Source organism: Sorex fumeus, unplaced genomic scaffold, assembly GCF_029834395.1.
Source record: "Sorex fumeus unplaced genomic scaffold, SorFum_2.1 ptg000043l, whole genome shotgun sequence".
Classification (NCBI taxonomy): Eukaryota; Metazoa; Chordata; class Mammalia; order Eulipotyphla; family Soricidae; genus Sorex; species Sorex fumeus.
Genome location: NW_026606100.1, coordinates 13,270,503 through 13,287,657, shown reverse-complemented (window position 1 = coordinate 13,287,657; position 17,155 = coordinate 13,270,503). Strand labels below are relative to the sequence as shown.

General features: G+C 35.6%; 1 protein-coding gene across 1 annotated transcript in view; it reads left to right on the top strand.

Annotated features, from left to right (window-relative positions):
• PCDH15 (protocadherin related 15) overlaps positions 1 to 17,155 on the top strand; it is a 743,595-nt gene that overhangs the window by 198,653 nt on the left and 527,787 nt on the right. The window contains exon 3 of the mRNA XM_056120664.1: positions 866 to 931. Within this exon, the coding sequence (XP_055976639.1) occupies positions 866 to 931 (66 nt within the window). The remainder of the gene's footprint in view (positions 1 to 865; positions 932 to 17,155) is intronic.

Genomic DNA, 17,155 nt, shown 5'->3' with positions numbered 1-17,155 from the left:
GATTGGCAGATGCCATTCTTAGTGTATGCTTAACATGGGGAGAGTTGGCTGCTTATGAATAAATTCTATTTTTTCTTTTCATAGGAAACAAATGAATATACTATATACTGTTTTCAAATCTGTGATCAGCTAATGTATTGTTATAGTTGAGTGATAAAATCTGATACAGAATTTCAAGAATTTCATTTCTACAAATTATTATTAGATGATGTATCTGCTGTTGTATAATTTTGTTTGAATCTCTAAAGCCTCACTAAATATATACATATATTCTTTTCTCCTTTCTTTCTTCCATTTTTCTGATCTGCTTCCATTGATGACTCTAAACTTTTGACTCCAGACTGGCAATATGAGGGTAAGATGACAAAAATAAAACCCCAAACAACCTCATGAGCATTGCTTGTCTGTCTTTGTTTTATTCTCCTTAGAACATTATTAAAATTCTATTCACTGTCTTTAATTAGACCCTTCATCACAATTAAAGTCCAATTATGTTTGTTTCTGTTGTGAAGATTTAATTACAATTTATCCTTGTTAATCATTCCTTTATGTTATTTCTTTGGGTTAAATTATCATCCCATTATCTCTGTCCTGAAGGACTTATACTCTCCTGTGATCTCTGCTGGTGTTTTCTCAGTAAGATTTCCATAGTTTGGTGGTATAAAAAGTACTGCTTTATGATGTGGTAAGGAATCAATGTGTTTCTTATAAAAATAATAACTTAAAAATTGTTCTAATAAATCATGAATATTAATTTGATTCAAGAGATTTTCTTTTTAAAATTCAATATACATGCCAATGAATTTATTCTCACAATTGAATACCACAGAAGTTGTTCTTACTTTTGGTTGTTTTCTCTCTTTAGATTGTAAACTAGCTAGGGGAGGACCACCTGCTACCATAGTTGCTATTGATGAAGAGAGTCGGAATGGTAAGTGAATACTTATGTCTTACAAATAACTAGTCTGAGAGGTATTTCATTTTAATTTTATCATTTGGTTTGTTATATATGGACTACTGAATGAAAACTTCAAACTGATGCCACAAAGAGCTTTCTTTTAAGTCTTCCCTTATGAATTTAAAGTAGGCCATTGTCTGGAAAAGTTTTAATTGTCTTCATTATGAAACACACTTCATTGACAACGATTGCTTAGTTTTTATTGCCAAAGAGGCATTTAACTCAAAATTGGTTCAAGAATATGCTGGATATGGTCTGGAATTTTTCTTTGCCAATAGATGGGTTCATTATTACACATATAGTTACATAGTCATCTAAATGGCAGTCATTGTTTTCTTTTACAAATAAAGTTGATCTTAAGTCAGGTTTTAATTGTTAATTTAAAATGGTGGTAATCTTTCAAAAATGATAAATTATAACCTAGTAGACACAGCTATTTGGGAATAGATCTTTTTAAAAAATGAAAATATTTATTAATGAAGAACCTGAAAGTCTATTGCATTGGAAGAGGTTTTCAAGATTGCCTGAAATGGTAATCAAATGAAACACTCTGCCTGTCATAATTAACAATAAATGACTATATTACATTTTTAAAGAGAGAGTTTCCTTATAAAAATCAAAAATAAACATGAGTTTGAGTATAATTTTTAGTTTGTAAACCCTAGAATTTAAATATTTTAAAGTTAATGATAGAATGGTGATGATATAGTAAATTTTGGTTGATTTCTTTGAAAACTAGTATGAAAATTAGTAATATAACTCAAGATTTCTTTGGTATTATATTCATTTATTTAACAGTTTAAATAGGTTTGCTTGTGCTGAGGGCTGTAATCTCAGGTCTCATGCTGCCTTCCTATGTACACGTCATTGGCTGAGGTCTACTGTCTGGGTCACTGAGGCTCCCATATGCCTGCCTTGCAATATCTGTTGTTCAACAGTTTTCTGTTCATTTGGCTTTTACTTTATTCTCTGGTGACTGCACAAAAAAGGAACTGCTGCATTTTTTGCCAGACAAAGGTATAGGGTCAGAAAGGACTCTCATTTCTTTCTGATGCTCTGGAAGCAAGTATAGGGTCAAAGAGAAGTTGCCTGTCCTGTACCGTCTTTTATATCTTAGTTATTACTGCCCAGAGTTATTCCTGATGCCCAAATGGTTTTCCCCAGTTGAATCAGTTTTGTCAATTTAATTGAAACTCAGCTCTACTTGTATAGTAACAGTAATTTTTTGAGGCTTGTTTTCCATTTCAAATTCTATGTGAAAATGGACTCAGTTGATTATTTCATCTACTATTTCAGTACTAATCCTTCTGCTGGGATTATTTGATTGATATTGTGTTTGTTTCTTTGAAAAATTGGCATAAACTGTTTTTTTCTTGCACATACTTTTGAATGAGTCAAAGTATCATTAGTATTGCTCTCCGCTGGTTAGTCTCTATTTGAAATTTTAGAGTCGTTAAAAAATTGCAAAACTTTAAGGGTTTGATTATTTTTAAAGCTCAATTCTTAATGAACACAAAATTATTTCAAATAAATAAGCTTTGATGCCTTTATATAAATTACAAGGAAATCATATGTATTAGCAGAGAAGAAACTACATATGGACATATTATAGCACTGCACTGTAGCACTGTCCTCCCGTTGTTCATTGATTTGCTTAGTGGACACCAGTAACATCTCCATTGTGAGACGTTACCATTTTACTGTTGTTGTTACTGTTTTTGGAGTATCGAATATGCCACAGGGAACTTGGGAGGCTCTGCCATGTGGGCTGGATACTCTCGGTTTCTTGCCGGGCTCTCTGAGAGGGACGGAGGAAGTGAACCCGGATCGGCCGCATTCAAGGCCGCATACAGCCCTACTAGCTGTGCTATCACTCCAGCCCATAGACGTACTATAACAGGAAAGTTTTGCCTCATGTAAAATTATGATTTACTTGTCATTAATAATTTCTATAAATTAAATTTTATTAATATTATATAATGAATCCATTTTTATTTTTGAACAAACTAATAAATATTTTAAATGACTTAAAATAATCTATATGACTTTTAAACCATTTGAAAATGAACCATTTTTAAATCTATATGACTTGTAAACCATCTATATGACTTGTAAACCATTTGAAAAGCCCAACACAACTAAAACAGTTATGCTAAGTAATTTTATTTTATTATGATTCAAGACAGAGCTTACTTTGTCAACCAAATATAGCCACAGTAGCAATATGTTTTTAATCTCTCTTTGTGTTGATTAGACTTCACTTTTTAAGGAGCTTAAGAACTCCACAAAGAATTTGCTAAAGCAGTGTTATATGGTGACATGTGGTGAAATTTCAATATTTGTGTTTTAGAAGAATGTAACGTGATACAGTGTAGTGATGTTGTATTCTTTAATTGATATATTTTGTAGAAAGTGCCAACTGCTCAGAATACTGCCAAAATTACTAGAGTGTTATCACAAGAGATATAAATACCAATCTAGAGACTAATGTTTCACATCTTTCCTTTAAATTACATTTCTAAAAATATGGTAATCAAATGAAACACTCTGCCAGATATTATAATGTAGTGTGTAATCATCCTTGTCTCAAAAGTCAAGAAAACAATCCATGAAAATGTTGTTCATGTTTTCTTTAGGTAATCCAAGAAATCTTCCAATAATAGTACATTTTAACCTGCTGCTAACTTATTATTTCTTTACTCCTTCATCTTTTAATTGGCTGTATGAAAACATATGTATATCTAAGCACTCATTTTTGGTGGGGTGTCTTAAAAGTAAGGTATAGACAGCCATCAAAAAGCTCTTTAGCTATTATTTTTTATATTTATTTATTTATTGAATCACTGTGGTAAAAGTTACAAAGCTTTCAGGTTTAAGTCTCGGTCATGCAATGATCAAACACCTTTCCCTTCATCAGTACTTATTTTTCACCACCAAGAACCCCAATATACCCTCCTCTCACCCCTCCCAATGCCTGTGAGGCAGATTAATTCTACTTAACACTCTATCTACTTTCATTACATTCATTATTTTGAAGAAAGATGCACCATTATTGTTTAGAGTTTACACTCAACAATCAGAACTGCTGAAAAGGCATTGTGAAATAATTTGTTTTCTATAGCTGGTTATGAGAACCATATGATGTCATGCAGCCGTGATAGCAGCCGTGTGATTTTGGATTTCTGATATTTTATTTATTAAGCCTGGAGGTATTTCTGCTAAGAGCCAGATAATTAAGAGATTGATTTCTGTGGCTCTAGAGCCATGGCCATGCAGGAGAGTCGCTCGCAGGGGGCAACACATGACGTCGGTAGGGCTTGAAGGACGAGCTGGGAACACCCCCTTTCCCATGAGGTTTCAGTTGCCCTGTCACCGCCGGCTCATACCTGGCTTTCCAAAAAGCTCCAAGGTGGCCACCATATTGCTGCCAGGGGGAAAGAGGCGGAAGAGAATGACACCCCTTCCCTCCTGGGGAGGCATGGTACCATGGATTAACGCATAGTCCATTCGCTTTTCTGCCGCAAGGTTGCCGGGCTCTGCATTACTTAAGCTATTATTTGTTTAGTATTCGAATATATCTTTCAAATAGGCTGCTTACAGGGAAACAGATTGAGAATATATCTGGTTCACTAATACAGAAATGACTAAAAATTCTTTCTGTACTATAGATACACACACACACACATACTCACACGCAATCTGCACAAGGATGATTATAACAACTTCATTAGTAATTTTTGAAACTTGGAAATTACCAAAATCTTTCACATAAAAATAAATGAAGAAGTAAACAAGTATATATCTGGACATTAAAATATTATTTAGTACTGAAAAAGTAAGTGAACCATGAATCCCCAAAAAAGATGAGAATCTTGAATATATGTGGCAGAGTAAAAGAAGGCAATCTTAAAATGTCATATGCTATATAATTCCACTTATATAAAATTCTGGAAAAGACAAAACTGCAATGACCAAAAGAATCAGTAGTTTCTATGTTGTGGGTGAGAAAGAGAAAAATAGAGGATTGGGGCTGGAGAGATAATACATTTGGTAGGTTTGTCTTGTGCATGACTGACCCAAGTTTTATCCTCAACATTCTATGTTGTGTGACCCCAAAGTTCTGCCAAGAGTAATCCCTGTGCATAGAGCTAGGAAAAGTGCCTGAGCCCTGCTGAATATATCCCAGGAAACAAAAAACAAAACAAAACCAAAAAAACAAAACTGAACAAAAGAACCCAGATTGGACCAGGTTTGTAGCTCTGCAGTGATTTCCTAGCATGTGTGAAGCCATGGGGTCAATTCCCAGGTCCCCACACCAATAACCAAAAAAGTAGTAAGATTGGAAGTGCAAATTAAATATTTTTGTTTCTTATTTTAATTTTTTGCGTTTGTCCATTTAGCCTGTCTTAAAATTCTAGAAAAGAATTTGAGGCCCTCCACACCTCCAAGATGCTACATGGAGTGTTTGCATTCATGAACAAAGAAGTCCTAAAGAAAAAAGTTGTGTTCATGAAATCACCAAATTAAAAAAAAAAAGTGATGTAATAAAATTTGGCATTCAAATGTTCATGTTCCTTCCGCTTTTTTGTTTCTATTATTGGGGGCCATTCTTGGTAGTGCTCAGGTCTTCTTTCTGGCCCTGTACTCAGTTATCACTCCTGATGGTGCTTGGCAAACCGTATATGTTGCCAGGGGGTTGAGCACTGATCACCCACGTGCAAGACAAGCATCTTACCTGCTACACTAGCCTAAGCTACTTCTCCTTTTCCCTATTTATTGTCGTTTTCTTTTTTGATTCTCTAGAGGTTTCATATAGCAGAATTTTTTTCAGTATTCAGAAGGTTAGATTATAAAGTAGTAAATTTAAACTCTTCTTTTTTATCTGAATAATCTGGTCCATACTGACAATCTATTTTTTGGTGTTCACTAATTATTGTATCTAAAATATTAGAGAATATTTAAACATTATGGAATTCATGCACAGACATATAGTCATATTATGTTGCCTCTAAAAAATGAATCAAAATCCAATCAATTTTAGAGGTCAATGTTATGATATCTTCTGCTACATATTTCTTGTATTTTTTTATTTAAAATAATTACATAGATTTTAAACTTTTACAAATAAATACTATGACTCTCAAAGCACCTCCAGAAAATAAAGGAAGATAAAAAAGAAAAAAGAGTTCAATTTTTCTATTTGTCATTAATACAGTTGAATAAATTGACATGTCAGTCATGTAATAAAATGGTCAAAAAATATAATTTAGCAGAATATATTTTAAATAGAAGTAAATAATTGTTAAACGATACTTTATTTATTTATAATTTATAGCAATGATCATTGTGTATGGGTAAATTATATTTTGGAAGGCCATAATATACAAGTAAATACTTATTATTCACAATTGTCTCTATGAATCTACAAAATATTTGCAACATAACATCAATTTGTCTTGGGAGTTTACTATTCATTAAATGAAATATAAAATTCAATTTACAATTTGTAATTTCTTGTTATTTAAAATTAAACTTTCAGAAATAGTACTTGTTTGGATTTTGTTTTTGTTTTGGGGCCACACCTAGTTGTGCTCAGGGCTGAGTCCTGGTCCTTGCTCTGGAACCCTCTTAGTGGTACTTTTGCTCTGCCTTATTTTTTTTATTATTGCTCTGACTTATTTTTTTATTATTTAATTATAAATTATAACTATTGCTCTGCCTTATTGTTTATTATTTAATAAAATTTTATTATTTAATAACATAAATAATATTTATTGTTTATTGTTTATTATTTAATAAAATTTTGAGTTTTTGGTTAAAGCTTTGCCATAGAATTTATGTCTGTATGTGTATTTAGTTACAGATGATATAATATACTGACACCCTATCCACTTAGTTAAAAAACCAAAAATTTCTGTACTTTATTGACAATATTCAACTTTATTCCTCTGCTTAAATAATTGTGCTGCATAATACTGATAGGTTCTTAACTTTGTTTTTTAACAACATTTAATTTATATGCAAGTAAAGAAAAAAAATGTAGTGAAGTTTTATTATTTTAGACAATTCAGTTTCAGAACACGGTTGGGTCAATTTAAAAACAGACTGTCTACTTTGTTATTCGACTAGAATCAAAGATATTCTCTCATTCAGTTCACCCTTAAAAATTTAGGTCAAAGCAGTGGTTATTTATTATAGTGTGTCTGGGGTGTGTTAGAAATCACTTATCACTAAGATTGAAACCTAGCCAAAGATCAATATTAAACAAGGACAATTGTTCTAGTCCCAAAGCCTAAATATAAGGACAATTTATCCTCAGATTATTCTTCCACTGCAAAGCCTTCCAAGACCTTGTTTATGTTTGCACATAAAACAGTGTAACAATGGGCCTTAGAATAGTGAAGTGCAGAGCTAGAAAGGGAATCTCCAGTCAAGAACGCTTTTGCCTCAGCCTGACCTCTTTAGGCATCAGGGAAATGCCTGATGTAGGTTAGGTCGCTTCAGTCTGCTATTAGCCTCTCTGCGGCATGGATGCTGGGTTTCCGCTAGTCCCAGAGGACTGCTCTCAAGCTGTGCCCAAAGTCCGCTTATTCTGCGCAGTGCTGGAACTAGTCCCTATCACTGGAGTTCTCGGGGAGCTGTGGAATACAGGCTACACCAAGGAATCGCTCTTTGCAGGAAAAGTGAATTCTGAGAGTGTTTCGGGAAAATCATCCTCCCTAGTAGAAAAGAATTTCCGATGGCGATAAATAGTGAATTAAAATAGTTTTATTTAAAGGAATTTATTTAGAGAAATGTGAGGGGAGGGATAGAGAGAGGAGACAGAAATGGAGACAGAGACAAAGACAGAGAAACAAGTGTTCAAGCGTAGAAAAACCTTTGAACAGCTTTTAGCAAAAGGTCATATACAATTTCTCCAAATTTCCTTGGCTTGAGTTCTCTGCATAGTTTCTTCATCTCCGTACAAAGAGCTCAGGATTTACATCTCAAAGGGCAGCAGTTCTCATGCCTTTGGGGTACATCAAGACTATGGTTTTGCTATTTTCTGGGAGCTCATTGCCCAGGTCTCCCTCCCTATCTGCCTGAAACATTACAAACCCTTTGAGGACTCCTGGAACATTTCTCCCAAGAAACACAAGAATAGACCTTGGAATCATTAGAGAGGCAATTTTTCTTTTCTAGTAATACTTGACATTGAAAGTTGTCTTTATATTTTTAGCTGAAATGAACTGGAAGAGAACAATGTGGAATATGAGTCAGCAAGAAGTAAACCATTTTTATCATTTATTTTAACACTTAAAGACCTACCTGTGATTCCTACTGTAATTCCTATTATAGTCCAGCTTCTCATAATTCATTCCCAGGATTAAAATGGCATCCCACCGATATCTTCCCTTCCCATTCAATCTTTTTGTACCTTTTTTCCCGTCTGACTTTATAGGCCAATTCACTGTCTTAGAATTGGTCTCGTGAAGTGAAAACTGCCTGTGCACTCTACTGTTCTATCCTGCTACAGAAAACCGGTGGAGAGTAAGGAGATATAACAATCATAACTCATATTTACTGAGTCACTCATGTTTAGTTTTCCTGTAACTTTAAATTGTGTAAGATAAATTGAGAAGCTTGTAAAAAATCCATGTCTTTGGGTCTCCAAATTATCAAAGATCCAAATTCTGTAATATTGAGGTGGGATTTAGCTATTTAATTTTTAAACGCTCAGCTCAGGAAGTCTGATACAATACTAAATAGGACTTAGACAAGCAGATTCCAAAAATTCTATGCTATTTCATGAGTATTTGCATAGACTCTCTTACTTACCATCCAATTGTTTTGTCTTGGAAAATTCTTCACAAAAGACCCAGGAATTGCAGATGTTACTCATTCCTACCAAATTCTCCATTGTTATTGAGGTCCCACAATTCATAATACTGTAAATAATAGTTTTTGCACAGATCCTTCCAACAACACATCCACACTAGAGTGCCTGTTTCCCTTCACCAAAGTCTCAGTTACTGCTCTCATTCTCCCCTCCTACCAATTCAGTTACATAGACCCACTAACATATTTAAAGACCTATTTATTACTATGTTTTAGACCATTTGTTACTGTGTTTCTTTGTGCCTCACATAGGAGAGAGATTATGTGGTTTCTATCCCACAGCTAACTGATTTCACTTGGCCTAATTTTATAAGGGAATAGAAATCTGAAAATCTGTCTTTGTAGGGGAGGTCTTATTTAAAAAGTCTTAATTCGAAGGTCTTGTTTCAAACTCTAAAGGCCAGAGGAGTTTGCCTTTTATATAAAGAAATTCACATGAATGGGTCCTCACTAAGAGATTTGATGGAGGGTAGCAGTAGTGGTCACTCTGATTGAAAACTGGGTGTTGAAGGAGGTGAAGTGAGAGGAACGATAGCCTATCAGGAACGGTATTATAATTCATGATACCTTTCACAAGGTAAGCTTTGTTCTGTGAAAACATCCTGCAATTCTGGTGACTTTGATTATATTTTTTCACCACTTTTTTTTTTTACCATGGAGTGTGACGTATACTTACACACATATAGATAAATAAAGTTACACCAAAATTTCACAAAACTGTAAATTAAAAAATTGATATTTTTCACAAACTGAATGGATGTTTATATTTTACAGCTATATAAATTAAAAGAAAAATAATATGAATTATCCTATGATAATACTTTTTAAAAATTTGCCTCAACTTTGGGCCGGAGCGGTAGCACAGTAAGTAGGGTTTTTGCCTTGCACGCGGCAGTCCCGGGTTCAATCCTCGGCATCCCATATGGTCCCGTGAGCACTGCCAGTAGTAATTCCTCAGTGTAAAGCCAGGAGTAACCCCTGAACATTGCTGGGTGTGACCCAAAAAGGAGTAAAAAAATTTATCTCAACTAAAGGCTAGCACTGCACTGTAGCACTGTCGTAGCACTGTTGTCCGGTTGTTCAACAATTTGCTCAAGCAGGCACCAGTAACGTCTCCATTGTGAGGCTTGTAGTTACTGTTTTTGGCATATCAAATATGCCATGGGGAGCTTGCCAGGCTCTGCTGTGTGGGCAGGATAATCTCGGTAGCTTGCCAGCTCTCGAGAGGGATGGAGGAATTGAACCCAGGTCGTCTGTGTGCAAGGCAAACACCCTACCCATTGTGCTATCTCTCCAGCCCAAACTAAAGCCTAAAAATATATAATTTAGTGAGATTGAAAAGAGAATAACATAAAAATTTTCAATTAAAATCTGAGTAATTCTAAACAAATATAAAAGTGTTTTAACCACAAGAAGACATTTCAATAGGAATATTGGGGAATAAAAGGTGGGCTATAGTCCAGTGTGTACCAAAATGAACAATAAAATCTCTCATGGATCCCCTGAGGAATACAGCCTTCTCTGCTTTAAGCTAAAACTATTAAGGATTATTTGAAGACTTTTGGGATAAAGGTATGTTGAGGATAAGATTTCTCTATCTTTTGGGTTTGGGGAAAGGAGAGTTATCCTTGTTTAATATAATTCTTTGACCTGATTTTAATCTCATGGTGTAGTTCTCCTCAGGAGAAGTGTCACAGTCAAGGTTATTCCAACTAAAAGACTAGTTATGCAGGATTTTATGTTTTCTTTGTTTCATTTTTGTTTCATATCTCTCTACTCCCCTCCCTTCATTTCCATTCTTTTTTATGTCTAAAACATTCCACATCAGTTCTCCTGGTAACCAGAGGACCAGTGACGCACCTGTCCTACTTTCCCTTTCTAGTAAGCAACTATCTCATGCTCCTGAATTGCTATAATATTAATTGTACTTCCTTCCTGCTTTTCTGTTTCTCATTTACTTGCCTGGATTCAAATGTGATTTGCTATGCAGGTTGAGGTTCAGAAACCATCAATGTTGCCTAAGAGTGCCATCAACATCTCTTGCACACTTATTGCCAAATTAATTTTAGTACAAGTACCTGCATAGACAGGTAAGATTTTATGGTAAAGTAATAAAAATTCATTATACAAATATATAGGAGAAAAAAGCATAAACCCATGAAGGATAATCATTACAGATAACTAATGTTATTGTGTACTTATTGTGAGTTAAGCATTGCTATATAAAGTAGAGAATAAAATTCATTATGTAAAGAGATTAAAATCTCATTGAAAGGTTTAAATGTGTAGATATTTAAAAATTTATAATGCATACAAAACAGTAGAAATAACAACTGACACATAGGAAAGATAATTTTTTTCATGTCCAATTCTACATCTTACTCTATCTAACTTACAGGAAATAATCTAGCCTCACTTGAATGTGTCAGAAAGATTGATCAATGACTGAGCATATAATTTGCCCTGCAGGGGGCCCTGGTTTTATCTCTGGGACTGTTTGGTCTTCCAAGCACCACTAGGAGTGGCACCTAAGCATTGAGCTGAGAGTAGCCATCTTAGTAAGGCCCGGAAATCAACAAACGAATAAATTGAGGAAATAACACCTTTTTAGGGATTGCTCTTAAGGCTGAATTTATAATTATTTGCTCAACAAGTGAATGTTGAACAGGAAATTCTCTATCATACATATTAAGAAATGAAAAACGAATTATAGGATAAGAAAATTCAGATTACTATTTTATTAGCACCTAATGTACAAATGATGAGTTATTAAAATGCACAAATAAACACATGATGAAATACTAGGATCACAAACAAGATCACTTGACACTATCAAAACAGTTGCTGAATACAAAGTCAGGAGTATACCTTGAGTATCAGCAGGTGTGGCTCCAAAACCAAAGTAAGTAAATAAAAAATAAATAATATCAAAAGCAAGTTAATATATCAAGTATTCTGTTCTCCAGTTTGTGCAATATGTAGGTACGTATGTGTGTACACACACACATACATGTGTTTATATGCATGCAGAAATTGGAGTATATAACTAAAACCTTACATTGCCATATTTTTTGTTTGAGTTTTATTTGAGCACACCCAAATGTGTGCTCAGGGCTTACTTCTGACTCTGAACCTAGAGGCCTCTCTGTAGTACTAGGAATTAAACCCAGGCTGATTGCATGCAAGACAAGTACCTGTCTGGTTTGTACTCTGACCAGTCCTGTTTAGGGGAAGTAAGGCATTTTTATTTGTTTGTTTGCTTTTTGGTACCATGCCCAGCAGTAATCATGGGTTATTCTTGACTCTTAGCTCAGGAGTGGTTTCTGTCGGTGCTCAGGGGACTATATGTAGGTCAAGGGATTGGAACTGAGTTGTCCACATGCCAGGCAAGCACTTTATCTCCTCTACACTGGATATATTTTAATCATATTCCCTCTCGGAGAGCCCGGCAAACTACCAAGAGTATTCTGCCCACATGGTAAAGCCTGGCAAGCTCCCCGTGGTGTATTCAATATGCCAAAAATAGCAACAACAAGTCCCACAATGGAGGCGTTACTGGTGCCCACTGGAGAAAATCGATGAACAATGGGAGGACAGTGACAGTGACAGTGATAGTGACATATTTTTTAAAGCAAAGAAGGGTCAGAATGGTAGTATACTCGAAAGAAGCTTGACATACACATGGCCAACTTGGGTTTGATCCAAAGAACCCCCGAAGCTCTCCTGAATGCTAATATGAGTGATCCCTGAGTACAGAGCCAGGAGTAAACCCTGTGCACCACCAGGTGTGGTTCCAAAATAAAATAAGCAAAAAACAACAAAAAGAAAATGAATATAAAATAATAAAATTAAATTAAAATAATCCAATTATACATTTTATAAATAATATATTAAATAACAGTATAGAATTATTTTATTTATTTTTAAAACACAGTGATCTACAAAGTTATTCCTTATACAGTTCTTTCAGGCATTTAGTATTCCAACACCACCAGAGTGACCTTCCCTCCACCAATGTTCCAATTTTCCCTCCTATCTCCCACCTGCCTCCTTAGGCACATAAAAAAATTAGTTTATATTACTTGTTCCAACAAAACTTTAAGAGATGGAAAGATAATGATCAGAAACTAAATCAATAAAAGAACTTGTGATTGCTATATGATTTTAACCTATGTAAATAAGAAAAAACCCTTAATATTATAATATAAAATGCTTATTGTTATTTACATGAGCTAGTACTTAACTCTGAAATCTAAAGTACATTGCATTAAATTTTATTTTATATTTGGATATCATTATGGTAATTATCATGCTTTTAACTCTACTTCATAAAAGTTTTAAAGAAATTTTCTGCTAATATATTTTAGAGTTGTCACAAAATAGGTAAAGTCTACTTTTGTAAATTTTCCCTCTTACACTGTAGATGAACACTGTAATTTGTGAAGTTGTTCATGGTGATTTGTTATAGGTATTCAATATTCCAAAAATAACCCCACCAACATAATCACTTTTTCTCTACCGTCATCTCCTATTTTCCCAACCACCACTCAAGTCTGCTCCCATGGCAGGCCCCAATAATTTGTATAATATTGCTTGTTATAAAATTGCTAGTAGAATAACATTTCAAAAAATAATAATGTTTCAAAAAATATTTCCTTAGGAAAAAATTACTGTAAATTGTTTTATTGCACCATGGAGACATTAAGTCCTTGTATAAGGGATCATTAAACTGCTGTTACAGGTCATGCGTTCTGTGTGACTGTTTGGTTAGTTGAGCTTGGTTTCCTTCTATGTTACAGCCCATCCAATCTGGTGTGCTACTACTGGATTATCAATATTGTAGAGTTTGGAGATATCACATGGCTGTAAACTCTAGGAAGTACAGAATTTTTAAATGAGAAGTAGAGCTGGAGTTAAATTTTTAACTGGGTGGTAGTTTGGGGGTATGAATATGATTACTAGGGCTTCCAGAAGTACGGGGGTGAGGTGGGGAGGTAGCTCGTCCTGACTTGAGAGAAAACATGGAGACAGAATCCAGCCAGAGGCATTGCAGCAATTTTGTGGTGTGAGAGTGAACAACTTCCAAAGCCCCCTTTTTTTAAGGTGTATGTGTTTGGGAGGGGAGGGTTGGAACCCAGGGCCCACACACTTCCCACTCTGGATATCTCAACAATGTGAGAGTGTCCAAAGGATATCTGACAGCTGGTTGACCTCTTTCAAGATCTCTTTGTGAGTCTTTGGAACAAGTCCAGTAGATGAGATTACATGGCACTGGAGGCGGTTTGTAGTTATAACTGCTAGAGCTTCTGGAAGTATAGGAAGGCAGTGGGAGGTAGCCCATCCCAACTGTGGGAAAGCCTGGTATTTCAGTCACCAAGAGCTGCATACCTGAATTTTCAGGAGGTTACTTTGTGGGTATGCTCATTTTGGAGTTAATGTAGTCTGGCCAGAGACCTGGCGGCAATTTTGCAGTGTGGGAGGGAGTGGCTGCTGGGACTCTGTTAGAATGATTTTATTTAATTCAAATAGATTTGTGCTTATATACACGTGTGCATGTGCATACCTATTAAATCATGGAAAAGATACATATAATATCCAGTAACATTATCTCTGAGGAAGGATTGAAAACATTAAGTAAAAAGATGAAAAACTTTAAAATAGAATAAAATAGAGAAGGTAAAGCAAAAGTTACAGTTGGAACATTAGTAGGGCACTTGCCATGCATTTAACTGATCAGGATCACGATCACGACCATCCTGTTGTTCGTCGATTGCCTCGAGCAGGCCCCAGCAACATCTCCTTCATCCTAGCCCTGAGATTTTTAAAAAAGTGCCATATTCAAGGATCTTTCGGGGTTAGGAGAATGAGATCCATCATTGTTACTGGTATTTGGCATATTGGGTACGCCACGGGGAATTTGCCAGACTCTGTTGTGTGGGCAGGATACATTCGGTAGCCTGCCAGTTTGTCCAAAGCAGGAATGAGATAATAAGATGTCCGGGAGCTGGGTTTTATAGTCTCTGAGTCTTGGCCATTGATGGGATTACACAGAGCCAGGGGGCCAGTTGGTGGGTGTGACCCCTGCCTACTGGAATTTGGAGGATCTGGATGGAGGATGCTCAGCCCCGAAACCGAGCAGGCTTGGAGATCTCAGCCCCGGGACCTGCATGCCTTTGTTCCTCTGCTGGTACCTTCATGCGTGTGGAGAGTGGTCTCAGCATGGTGGTGGCTGGTTCTGGAGGTCTTCGGCTTCCGGAGCCCTGGTTGGGGCGGGGAGGGAAACTCAACCCGCTCCCCTACAAGGGGCCCCAGAGAGGACGGCCAGGCGCAGGGGCAGGAGACTCTGTGTTGTTCTCTTCCGAGAGCTGGGTTTTATAGTCTCTGGTTCTTGGCTGTTGATGGGATTACATGGTGCCAGGGAGCCAGTTGGTGGGTGTGACCCCTGCCTACATTTAACCAACCTGGTTTTAATCCCCAGCACCTCACATGATGCTGCAAGCTTGCCAGAGTTATGCCTTAGTATAGAGCTTGAATAACCTTGTGCACCAGTGGGTGTGCAACGCCTGAACACACACACACACACACACACACACACACACACACACACACACATGACTTTCATGAGTCATTGAACATGTTAGGGCACATCAAAAATTGAGAAAAGCATAATAATTTTCATATCAGAATATATATGTAATCTGTTGAATTTTAGATTCATCACCATTTTAGATGGAATGGCATAGTTTTTTTTTTTTTTGTACTAGTAATGAGCTGCTAATGCTATTCTTTTTATACACAGCAATTTTAAGGTAATTGCTACTCTCTAAAATACAATAGTACAAATGATTTTTTTTTGTTTTGTTTTGCCTTGGGTTCACCCTGTGGTACTGGGGTAGATAAATCATAGGTAAAACGTTTCCGCTCTTGATCAGCAGATTACTCCCAGCTCTGCTTATAGGATTATGCAGTGCTGGGAATCAGACCCAGGGTGTCACACATGTAAAACAAGTGCTCCACTACTGAGCCATTTCCTTGATCTTCTAGTAAGTATTTTTAAGATACCGTATTTCTCATTTGTTTAAGAAGTAGATCTCAGGTGAAAGTGGGAGCAGAGTGGTAAAATGAAGATTAAACAAGAGTTTATGAGTACATCTTAAAAGGAATTAAAGCACTCACTATTTTTTATATGTATTTGAAATTTTCTCTTAAAATCAAACAAGGAAATAAGAGACAAATATTGAGACCAAAACAAATGACAGTTTGAAATTTACACCATTGCATTGTCATGGTGTTCAGAGCTGAGCTTATGAATGTTGAAGGAAATATCAAAATAATTAGATTGTTAGTTTTGAGAAAAAAACATGAACTAAAAATGCCTACAAATAGTTGGTTAGTAATTTTCTGTTCACAGACGTAGAAGTATGGAGAGAGTGACTGAGGGCATCACAGATTGCTAGCTAAGCACGGGCTCTTGGATACCATACATGTCCTTTCTTTCTCCTCTGCTTTCCTTAATATGTGGCCTTTATAATCATAGTTAGATAGATCCTATGTATCTCAAAATACTATAAATTTAGTTTTGATATTAAAAAGAAAAAGGGAGTAATAGGAAGTCGTGCCAATAATTTTTGACCCTGTATCTCTAAATCTCTTTCTCCATCTATCATCTGTAACTATATTATCCATCTATCTATGTATATAGCTATCCATCTGCCTATTTATCTAAAGGCCATGATGAGGTGATAGTTTAGATTTCTTTAAAATTACATATATTGTTAAAGACAGAATTTAAAACTTGGAAAAAATACTGAGTTAAATCCTCAATTTTTCAGTTGTAACTATGAGAACTTGCACTAGTTTCTTAGTTTTTATTAAAGTTTTTACATTCCACATGGACGATAACAATGGCCAATGGGTGTTCTATTTATAATTTTACAATAAACAGAAAGTGGCAATTATTCAAAATAAAACCAGCTCTGAACTTCCCTTATAATGTGCCTATTATGAATTTGAAATGATCTCTTAACCACTCCACTTTAGGATTCTATTATTGCTTGCTAAATTTGCTATACTTACCTGTAAAGAAGAGGCTGATTGCTAAGAACTACCTTCCTTTTATGTGCATGTATTTTCTAAAGCGCAAAGTTTGATGAAGACTATGCAACTACCACTAAGAAAATATATTCTGGCTAAGATGACTTAAAAATAAAACCACCTATAATGTCTCCAAGTGTAAACCAACTAGAATCTCAATGCAATACTTGCCACTGCCATTGTCACTGTCCTCCCATTGTTCATCAATTTGCTCAAGCAGGCCCA